The sequence below is a fragment of the Paramisgurnus dabryanus genome, chromosome 16, assembly GCF_030506205.2.
Source record: "Paramisgurnus dabryanus chromosome 16, PD_genome_1.1, whole genome shotgun sequence".
NCBI lineage: Eukaryota > Metazoa > Chordata > Actinopteri > Cypriniformes > Cobitidae > Paramisgurnus > Paramisgurnus dabryanus.
Window position 1 is genome coordinate 12,375,572 of NC_133352.1, and position 12,343 is coordinate 12,387,914.

Here is a 12,343-nt window from a genome sequence, read left to right on the forward strand (position 1 = left end):
TGTTTTAACCCATGGTTGGGTCAGATATGGACAAACCCAACTGTTGGGTTATAAATAAGCTTATGCTGGGTTGTATCAATGCAGTTTTTTATATCCTGTCCAATAATTACCCAGCCTTGGGTTAAAAACAACCCAGCAGTTTATTTTAGTGTTTATGGATAAATATTATTGTTTACTAATGAGAACAAAGAGCTGATAAAGTTTATCACAATAGGTTTTGCTCTGTATTATAGACTTTATTAAAAGTGTCACTTTGACATTTATTAAGGACTGCATCTTTTTTGTGACGCAGCAGACATTTCTGTAAACGGGGTGCAGTCAACAAACTCTGTTTGCATATCCTGTATTCTGTCAATGGGAATAGAGACAGAACATGTTGCCAGGGCAACCCGGAGTACATCTGTCTGTTGAAGTGCATGGTGGGATTGCTCAGAGGATCGGCTGTAGACCCTCATGCATGATTTCCACCGATGTTGACTCAGATGTGATTCAGGGACAATGACGTGTTTTAATCTATCAACATTCCTCTGTACCCATGATGTTGGAAAATCCACTTACAGATCCGGTTTTATGATGTCATCAAAATAACTGCAAGCGGATATAGAAGAATGCACTAAACTTGTTATTTCTAAAACGTTTTAAGAGGTCTGTAATCAAATTTGTAGCATTGAAAAATGTAAATTAGTCTTTTTCAAAGTGAGTTTAATTTCTCTAACCTAATAAAATAAAGTACTCCCAATGCATTTTACAATACAGATACTGGAGCTTAAGGTGTAAAATATATTTATTTATTAAAGTTAATGCCTTCAGTTTTACTCTTTATTCACAGCACAGTTAGAAAACTTAAACGTATCTCACCTTGAGCAAAATAACTTTTAGAATAGCAAGAAAAATGAATTTGATCTTTTTAAAAATGGTAATTTATTTATTATTTTCACTGTACTTTCAACATAATTTAATGCGATGAAAAACAAAATGATCTAGTTTGTATTTAAGTGATAAATATTATTTAATATTACAGAATCAGCTTTAATAAACTACACCCCACCAACGCAAATGTTTATCAGATTAGATAGAAACAGCACCTTAAGGTAACAACTCTTCAGTTTAAACTGTGAAAATGTTCAAGTGTTTAGATGAATTGGTCACATGAGTAAACTGTGTATTTCAGAGGATGATATTACAAGAAATCAGATAACAAGTTTGTAAAACTATAAGAGAAATACATCAAATTCAGTCTGAACACACTAAAATATGCTGGGTTATGGTCAACCCTGGTTTTGTCAAAAAGGGACAAACCCAACCCATTTAGTTGTAAATTAACCTTTGCTGGGTTGTTTTAACCCATTGTTGGTTCAAATATTGTCAACATTTCCTGGGTTTGTCCCTTTTTGACCCAATGCTGGGTTGTAAAATAACCAATTTTTTAAGAGTGCTGTTATTAGTTAAATCCAGTAGTTATAATTATAATAATTAGTTACATTTATATAGCGCTTTTCCAGTGCTCAAAGCGCTTTACATATGAATGGGGAATCTCCTCAACCACCACCAATGTGCAGCATCCACCTGGATGATGCCACGGCAGCCATATTGCACCAGAACGCCCACCACACACCAGCTTATTAGTGGAGAGGAGACCGAGTGATATAGCCAATTAGTATGAGGGATGATTAGTAGGCCAATGGGCAAGTTTGGCCAGGATGCCGGGGCACACCCCTACTCTTTTTCGAAGGACATCCTGGTATTTTAAATGACCACAGAGAGTCAGGACCTCGGTTTAACATCTCATCCGAAGGACGGGGCTTTTTTTGACAGTATAGTGTCCCCGTCACTATACTGGGCATTAGGACCCACACAGACCACAGGGTGAGCACCCCCTACTGGTCTCACTAACACCTCTACCAGCAGCAACCTGGTTTTCCCAGGTGGTCTCCCATCCAAGTACTAACCAGGCTCAGCCCTGCTTAGCTTCAGTGGGCAAGCTGTCTTGGGCTACAGGGTGATATGGCTGCAAAACGTGTACACACGTTTTTCAGTTTGCCTGAAAAACTACCTCACACAAGCGTCTAAACTTTTTAGCGAAGTTTATGCAAAATTGCTATCATGAGAAACGCAGCTAGTGGGATATCACTTGTCAGAGAAGCTCTTAGTTACTAGTTTCAAAAATGATATGAGGATTTGTTGACAAGGCAGTGTTCTCCACATGTTCCTGATCTAAGTGTGTGTACACATTCCTATTGCATAACCCAAATGTTATTTAAAGTCCAGAGGTGAGCCAGGTTCAACAGATTTGCAACTTCATAGTTGAGGCAACAGATGAGTCGGCTGTAACAGTGTGTCAGTGTGGCTAAAAACAAATTAGTGAGAAATCTGCAAATCTTATAACGTAAGATTTCAGTAATATATATATTTACTTCAGCTGTCATAAATAGCTGATGATGGATTGGGAATCTTAAAATAAATTGGCTTTAATTGTTCTTCTGTTTTGAATTAATGTAGTGCGTGTGTTTACAACAGGATCTTGAATATTTGTGCAGCGAAACATGTGGAAATAAAATGAGAGCAGCATGCACACATCCACTTTAACCATTTAACTCACTGGGCTATTCATATGTGAATCTGATATTTTATTAATACGGTAACACTTTACAGTTAACATAGTAAATGCATTAGCTAACAATGAGTAATATAGTTTTTCAGGATCTTGATATAAATCTTGATTGTATTTATAAATACAACAGTTCATTTTGCATTAACTAATGTTAACGGTTACAAATTTAGATTTTATAAACACTTATAAAGATTAATTAATACGGTAGAAGTATTGTTTAGTTTTAATTTATGTTAACTAATACATTAACTAATGTTAACAAATAAAACCTATAATATAAAGTGTTACTATTAATATTTTAGGTACAGCAGAGGTAGGCCGAACAAAATGTTTTTTTTTTTTTTTTACAAACCACAGATATGTGTGTGTGATGTACAGCTGAGCTGTCCGAGAGCCATAAGAGTAAACAGCCTCTGATCCGACCTGTTCGTGTTTGGATAACCTTGTTTGGCTCCGGGTGCAACGCTCTGTTGCTTTTAATAAATTTCATTTGCAACTCAAAGCTTTCACCGCCAGTCCTCACCCCCACTGAAGCTCAGAGAAATGAATGGATTTTGTGTGCATTTTTCTGGAATGTAATAACATAGGTTTTTTTTTCTTGGGAAAGAAGCACCATACATACCCCAGAGATTTCACAGTATCCCTGTGTGTGCCGCCATTAGTCAAATATGTTTTTTTCCTAAAAGAACGCTTGATGAATAAACTCTCTAATTCTTTCAGTGTCTGGCATCACTTTTCATAATTAAATGAGATCTTCAAATACTTTCTTCACTTTTCCCACTGTCTACATGTTGATCATTCTTGTTTGATGATCAAGTGATCAAATTCAGATCCAAGTTCAGCATCTGATTTTAATGCTTGCCTAAACATTGCTGATTTGTTTTTAACTCATCCCGTTGAAACATCAGATCATTGAGTACATTGATAACGGCTCAGGTATCAGAGCGAGATGAAACAAGCTCTGTGTGTCAAGTGCTCAAGCGTATGGTGTTAATGTACGCAGTGGAGAAAAAAATTGCATTGCGAGTGTGAACAGATTGGCGTATTAATTGTAAAGTTGCATATGTGTTTGTGTGTGTGTATCACAGGGAGATGTATTTGTTACATTGACTTAAAGACTTGACACGTAAAGGAGCAAACCTCGAAGGCTGCTACATATACAGTACTGCGCAAAATCTTAGGCCACCATCACCAGCTTTGTTGTTTTTGCAAAGTTTTAATGTCCATCCATATTTATTTTTCACTCTTTTTATTAAGATACAAACAGAAAATACAGGAAATATGTACACAAAATTAAATACAAAACGATTATCAGAACTAAATGTCTTCTTCAGGCATCCGTCAGTATTTAGTGTGACCGCACAAAACACATCTTTAAGGAATATTCCATTTTCTTAAAAGAAAAATCCAGATAATTTACTCACCACCATGTCATCCAAAATGTTGGATGTCTTTCTTTGTTCAGTCGGGAAGAAATTATGTTTTTTGAGGAAAACATTGCAGGATTCTTCTCATTTTAATGGACTTTAATGGACCCCAACACTTAACACTTAACTCAACACGTAACAGTTTTTCAACGGAGTTACAAAGGACTATAAACGATCCCAAACGAGCCATAAGGGTTTTATCTAGCGAAACGATTTTCATTTTTGACAAGAAAAATAACAAATATACACTTTTAAACCACAATTTCTCGTCTAGATCCAGTTCTGAAAGCGTCAGCGTGACCTCACGCAATACGTCATGATGTCAAGAGGTCACAGAGGACGAACACGAAACTCCACCCCAGTGTTTACAAGTGTGTTGAAAGAGGACCGTTCCGACGTTGTTGTATGTGGAATGATGCTAATTAATGTATTTATTGTTTACAATGGTACGCAAATGTGCGTTTTATATATGTAACACGTGACCTCCCTACGTCACTACGCATTTACGTTAGGCCGCGCTGGACCGGATCTAGACGAAAAGTTGTGCTTTAAAAGTGTATATTTGTTATTTGTCTTGTCAAAAATGACAATCGTTTGCTAGATAAGACCTTTATGCCTCGTTTGGGATCGTTTAGAGTCCTTTAAAACTACGTTGAAAAAAAACTGTTACGTGTTGAGTTAAGTGTTAAGTGTTGGTGTCCATTAAAGTCCATTAAAATGAAAAAAATCCTGCAATGTTTTCCTCAAAAAACATAATTTCTTCTCGACTGAACAAAGAAAGACATCAACATTTTGGATGACATGGTGGTGAGTAAATATCTGGATTTTTCTTTTAAGAAAATTGACTAATCCTTTAAGGTTTTTTGAGGAGATTGAAGTCCTGAAGTCATTTGATTAGAATTAGAAATGAGGATTTAATTTCATTTAGATTTAAGAGATCCTGCAGCCGCCTGCTATTGCTCAAGTGGAAGGGGAGTTTACCCTAAAAGCATGACACTTTAGCTTATACTTTTATACTGTTTTCAATACTACATACCCAATTCCTGAATTTTCTGAGAAATAATTATATATGATCACTATACCATTGCAAAAACAACACGTGGTAGCATGGTGGCCTTTGCACAGTACTGTTTGTAATATATATACACAATGAGAACAAGTCCTATTTCCAGTATATGTAAATACAAATGCTAGAAATATTAAAAAACATATGCACATACAGATGCATCTATCTACCCCTACACAGTGGACATTTCCTGAAAAATTACCTCTTGGATATTCATATGCATGATATCATTTATCTTGCATGATGGAATTCCTTGTGGAATAGGATTTGTCATTATTTATTTTTTTGTATGTGTGTGTGTTTATATTATAATCGGTGTGAATGTTGTTTTGTAGGAGATGACCCACTCCTGGCCTCCACCTCTCACTGCCATACACACACCAGGCAAAGCTGAACAGACCAAGTTTCCCATTCCTTCAAAGGTGAGCTCTCTCTCTCTTTTTCTCTCGCTCTCTTTCTCTCCTTTGAAGTATTTACACCAAATAGTCTTTATAGCCAACATTACAAAGTTAATACAGAGTTTCATGACATTAAATGCTAATTGCAGCACTTGCAAGGCAGCTCTTTATTGATATTACTCAAATAGTCTGGCTCCTTTCCAAAGCCTAGTGTGCAAGCGGTGTCTACATAGACAGCTGCCTTCTAGGGTAACATTTTAGCTGATATAAGCTCAAATTTGACAGACAGATAACACTTTCAATATGTTAACAAGTTGCTAAGCTAATGACTGAATATTAGATAACACATAATACTTTGAAACCCATCAATAGCACTTTAAAAGCCATTGTCGTGTACAGCCAAACAGTTTTAAATATTTACAACGTTGTTGTGTAAACAGCCCCTAGGTTTTGGAACTTCTTATTTGCTCTTTTGTCCTTTCTTAAGAATTTCACTCTTCACAAAATTTGCATTCAGCTTCCAAAAGCAAATGTTGCATGTTACTTTGAATACATCACACAAAAAAACATTCTTTTGCCCTTTATCACTGATGTCCGTGTCAGTTTATTTCAGTTTATTTCATCACATTTATTTGTGCCAGTGAGAATAAACCCCAGAGGACTTGAGAATAAAAATCTTAAGTGGAATAACAGGCATGTTATTAAAAACTTTTTTTTGCAATTTTCTGCAAATCGTTGCAATTTCCTTCAGCCGTAAGCTTTCCGCTCAAGTTCCCTTTGAATCCCACGGTGCTTTGTTTCTCTTTGCAGTGGCATCCATTATTTGTCTCTTAATGGGACATGGTCTGAATCTCATACGTTGGCCTGGATGACATTGCTAATAATAAGCCGACTCTATAAATCCCGATGCAATGGTGGACGTCTTTCGTCTGCTTCGCTCACTGAAGTGTGATTTGTGTGCTCGCTCTAATTGTATTAGTGTAAAATCAATTAAAGCTATCAGCAGGCCTATTTCCCATCTGTAGCTGCTCTGTTTGAGTTAACACAGTGAATGTGGCATTGTTTTCTGTCGGATCTTTTTTATAACGTTTGATTTAGAGGTTGGTTGTCTTTCGCTACAATTATCTCCGTCTCTGTTTCTCACAGGACCCGCCGCATGTGACCTCAGGATACAATGGAAGTAAGGCAATCTTAATTCTATGTGTCATGTTGTAACTCATGCAAAATTCTGTGTCAAGCAATATCCACAAAAAGCAATAAACTTCTGATTTACAATAATAAATGGATCACTTCATGTCCCAGATTAATTGGCTGGTGCTTTGCTGTATGCGGCCAAAAGCCGTTCTCTGATTTTTCGATTTTTTTTTATTTTTTTTGCAGAACGCTGCAATGTTCCTGTTAGCAAACCTGCAACCAAGTCTGTGCCGCAAAAGTCGTGAGTATTTGTTTTATTCATTTTTTTTTATTGTCCAGTGTTTGGGTCTTCCTTGTAAAAACATTTTCTTAGTAAAACAGTCAATTCCTAGTTGAGAGACAAAGCCGATCTTCACAACAAGCTTTACAACTGTCAGGCTTTTATTTGAACTCTTTCTGAAATTTTTTAACATTTTTCAAATGTATTTATTTTTTATTTGCCGTTTGCATTATGACATTGTTACTGAAAAAAAAATACCATGCATTCATATTTTTTATCTGGTATTTTTTCTCACAAGGCCTCGCATTACACATCACAGTGTTCATGTTATTAAAAACAGACACAACCATATGGTGTACATGCTGTGAAACGTTACACTTTATTAAGCGGTATCAAATTCAGGTGTGAAGTAGATTCATAATGATATTATTTTGAATAGTGCTTGCCCGTGCATAACACAGTTGGGAGAGGCTTGGTCATTGCTTTGTGGTTGCTAAGGTGTTGCTATGGTGTATTATTATTTACAATATATAATCCGCTTGTTAAATCTGACATCACTCTGTGCTATCGGGTACAACATGCTCTATCAGGTGCTTAAGCAAACAACAAAAAATCTGTAACACTTTACAATAAGGTTCTATTGGTTAACATTAGTACATGCATTAACTAACAAGCAATGAACAATGACGTTTTTTAGCATTTATTAATTCTTGTTAAAGGGACACTCCACCTTTTTTGAAAACAAGCTCATTTTCCAGCTCCCCTAAAGTTAAACAATAGATTTGTACCTTTTTGGAATCCACTCAGCCGATCTCTGAGTCTGGCGCTACCACTTTTAGCATAGCTTAGCACAATCCATTGAATCTGATTAGACCATTAGCATCGCGCTAAAAAATAACCAAATAGTTTAGATATTTTTCCTATTTAAAACTTGAAAGCTATGTGAAAACATTAAGATCCTAACCTCTATCTCCATATCCCTGCTGAAAAAACCAGCATACCAGCAAGACCAGCATATGTTGTGTTTTGGTGCTGGTTTGCTAGCGAACACCAGCTAAACCAGCATCAAACCAGCATCAGCACCAGCATTAGCACCAGCTAAACCAGCACCAAACCAGCATTAGCACCAGCTAAACCAGCTTTAGCACCAGCATCCCATGCTGGTCATACATGTTGTGTTTTGGTGCTGGTATGCTGTGACCACCAGCTAAACCAGCATAATTCCGATGCTGGTCCATGCTGGTTTGATGCTGGTTTTTTCAGCAGGGTACTGAAATCCCAAATAACCAAACGAAAAGAAAGGTGCATGATTTGATGTATTGAGGTAGTGCAGACATTGCCAGAGATAAACATGTAACATGCAGGTACCAGGGTTATGCCTTGTTTTTCATTATAATTATTTTTCAACATCAGCTATCATTAATATTACAATCTGTTATAAACGGGTCTCCTAAACAGTCTTGACAGATGAACTCTAGATGAGTGTATTTGTTGCTTTGGAGAAGCAGTGATGGGGTGATACTACAAACAATAGTTTAAGGAATGCTGTAATGTTTACTCATGGAAGTCTGCAGTTATACTGTGATCTGGCCTCAAACTCTAATGTGTCATTTTCTCTTCATTCCAAGACCCAGAACTCAACAAACTTTATGTTTGTTGTACGCCGTCCATCCATTCAGCTGTGGTTTTGAACTGCAACATTTTTCTTTCTGCTCTTATTCCAGTTGCCAGATATCTGAAGGGTCTTAAATGTTAAGAGATGTAAGCCAGCGCACGAACATTTCTGTCAAGTCTTGGCTGTGATTGCATGAACTGACATTTGAATTGTAGTGAAGCCACAAATGAATACTGTAAAAATCATCAGTACTTAGTCTTTCTGACACATAGGACGCACGTTAAGTCTCTCTCAAATGTTTCATAGTTTACAAACTTGCCATAAAAATTGGTACCATTTCATCGTGACTTGCTGTTGACGTCGCGCAAAACTGTTGCAGTAACGTTTACTGTTACAGCAAATGTCATTACCTCTCAAGTCGCACAGCCTCACGATTACACATGGACACCTCGAGACCAGTGTGAGGGATTCAAATATGCCATCTTATAAACCTTCAGCACTTCAATCTCTCCCACTTGAGTCACAATCATCCATTAGGCGGACGGTACAGCGGCTTTAATTTGAAGTTTACCGTGGTGAGCAGTCGTAAAACGGCACTTTTCCTGAACGAATCGGCCATTTTGTAACCTCCTCACGAGCGCGGCTGATCTGCGGTGTAATTTACTCGGAGTCTGATATTAGTCACACTCAACTGCTGCTTTTCCATCAGTCTGTGAGAGCGCACCAGAGGATACGGCCCGTCAGACAGGACGAGGAAAGCCGACACTGGATCAGATTCTCTGAGGGATGTAACTCTGCTTACATGTTCTGCTTTGTGATCTTTTAATTACGTGACATAACATTATGTCAATTGGAAATTGTTTATGTTTTATTTGGCCAGCATCTTGCGCTGTATTTAACCTTTTAGTAAACAAATGCATGATTAATTATATTTTACACAAACATCTCTGCTACAAATGAACATTTGAAGTTTGTTTCTAGTACTTACCATTCTTGGACAATTACACCAAACGTGACAGAAGTGCAAACGTTACAACTTCCCCCATAGGTGGGGTTCATTGTAACAGGCAGGGGGTTAGTTGTAACACTTGCTAAAATTAAGTTTGCATGCAAATATTTCAATACTATTTTGTCTATATACTTGAAGTGGATATTGTTTATATATCTGTCTATAATAGACAGGTATCCACACTGTATTCATTCATCCAGCCCTTTTCTAACAATAGTTCAATTATAAATGGATACAAATGTCTAAATATGTGAGAAAAAGCAGCACAATTATGACAAAACATTTTTTTTATATGTGACCCAGTCTGTAATAACTATACTACAGTTTCAAAATCAAATTCTGAGATAATGAGCTTCAAAGTTTGATTTTAGCCATTCAATTTCATTATGATTTTAAACTTTGATGTAACCTTATTCAATCAATATTAAAGATATTAACAAAAATAACTTAACACACGTTTTTTGATAAGACAGGCTCATTTATTTTGTTGGCAGCCAGCAATCATTCATGTGTAGCCTATTTAAAACAACGGCAAGAATTACGCTAACGTTAGCTGTTTTCATATCGTAAGTGCTGAGGGGTTAGTTGTAACACAGCTTTACATTAACCCCCGCTGGGTCAAAATATTTTCAAGCCTACCAAAAAAGACCTGCAGACATATTTCAAAACAATGCTATTTTTAATCAATAAGACACTGATTAATATGACATAGCATTGGATTTGGTATCTTACACACCCAAATTAGAAAAAAAAAAAAAAAACATATGATGAAAAAATCTACTTACATGCCACCAAAACACTCGTTCATCAATAACTCTCTGGAAAAACATTATACGTTTCCAATCATTTGCGGGAGATCGTCTTTTGTCAGCGTGAAAAAATACCAGATAATAAAACGCTCAACCTTGTGCAACAATGTAAACAGTCCATGTTACAACTAACCCCGCATTCGTTTTCACCCCGCGCACCCCTATAGGTAAACTCGAGATGGTTGAGCTTCAAAGTTCAAACCTGTCCCTGCGTTGTCTCAAACGCAATGCTGCGTCTGGACAAGCGATCATTTCACATGCTTTCAGGTTTTGCCAATTTAAATATTTAAGCACAAGAAGACGTGAAACAGATTTACTCACACGCCGTTTCAAAAATTATGGGTGTGTGCTCCCATTTGACACACGTGGCAGCAATCCTGCATCTCAAGTGCTGAGTTCATGTTTTCTTGCGTGTGAACTGACATATTTACTAAAAACTAAAAATTCAGTGATTTGTCTCATATACACACTCTTGTTTTAAAGTGTATGTAAGCAGAATTTGGGATCTGTGCACTTACTGTACTCTTATGCTGTCTGTTTCAAATGTTTATCAAACACCAGACAAAGAAAAAAGCATTCGTGAGACAATTCTGCTGAACCCATTGATCTATATAAATGACTGGATTGTGCATAGAGCGCTATAAATATATATCTCTACTGACAGCCCTGTCCTCCCAATTTTAAGATTCTGGCTACGCCACTGTCTTTACTTAACAAACCTTAATATTTTATACAAATACATAAAAGCTTTACTGTACTCCAGGCTGATTCACACAGTCTAATACTCACATTCATTAAAGCACACATTATACAGCATTCATCGCACATCAAGGGCCCTATTTTAACGATCTGAAACGCAAGTGTGAAGCGCAAAGCGCAAGTGAGTTTGTGGGCGGATCTTGGGCGCTGTTGCTATTTTCCCGGCGTGAGAAATAACTCTTGCGCCAGGTGCAAATCATTAAGGGGTTGGTCTGAAGTAGGTTCATTATTCATAGGTGTGGTAACCAATCAGAACGCTATCCAACATTCCCTTTAAACGCAAGGGCGCAAGTTCTATGGCGGGTTGCTATTATTATGACGGATTTACCAGGCGCACGCCAGGAGCGGTTTACACCCGAGGAGACCGACGTTCTTGTAAGAGCAGTCAAAGACAGAGAAGTTGTTTTGTATGGGGATGGGAGAACCCGCCCAAATCAGCGTCGGTTAAACAGGTGTGGGAGGAAATAGCCACTGTCTCATTAGCTGGCATCCCCATCGTTGCGCCAAGCACTACAATGATGTCAGGAGACGGGGGAATCCCAAGCTTGCCAGCATAAATCGGGCACGCCGTGTAACGGGAGGTTGATCTGCCTCTACACAGATCTGCGTCCACCCTCACCGCTGAAAGGGTTTGGGGGCTTTGAAATCGGACCCAAGAAACGCAAGCAGTCCAACCCCAAAGTACACTTACAAATCAAGTTCATATACATTAAGGTTTCTTATGAAAACATTTTAATTATTATTTACATAACATAAACGTAATACAGCCACACAACAAACTTATGAAAATATTTTAATCTTTATTTGCATGATCATTGTTTAACGCAGCCACACAATAAAAAAAACTATCACCACAATGCTCACCACAATGATTCCCCTTATCTCGTGTATTAATATTTTTTAGTGTAACAATTTATGATTTGCAAAAATAACTGTTGCATCTGTGTAGATTAGATAAGCAAAGTGTGTGCGCGTTGTGCACCCTATACATTATGGTCAAGCATGCGCCCTTAAAATAGCATAATGAACAACGCGCCACTGACTTTAAACTTTTTTTTCTGACGAATGATACATGCGTCACTGACAAAGTCAATTGCGCTGGGTGCAAGATAGGGCCCCAAGTCAACTTAGGAGTCATCAAATCGGAATCGATTGAGTCATCAGAAATGAGTGTGAAGTGTTTTCTTATGAAATGCTTACAGATGCTCGCTGGTCTTCACCCTTTGGTTTCTAAT

At 37.4% G+C, this 12,343-nt stretch overlaps 1 protein-coding gene across 1 annotated transcript in view; it reads left to right on the forward strand.

The window, feature by feature from the left end:
- The window catches only part of aff2 (AF4/FMR2 family, member 2), a 309,260-nt gene that overhangs the window by 134,621 nt on the left and 162,296 nt on the right, over positions 1 to 12,343 (forward strand). Inside the window, exons 5-7 of the mRNA XM_073812202.1 lie at positions 5,440 to 5,526; positions 6,649 to 6,682; positions 6,883 to 6,937. Of these exons, the coding sequence (XP_073668303.1) occupies positions 5,440 to 5,526; positions 6,649 to 6,682; positions 6,883 to 6,937 (176 nt within the window). The remainder of the gene's footprint in view (positions 1 to 5,439; positions 5,527 to 6,648; positions 6,683 to 6,882; positions 6,938 to 12,343) is intronic.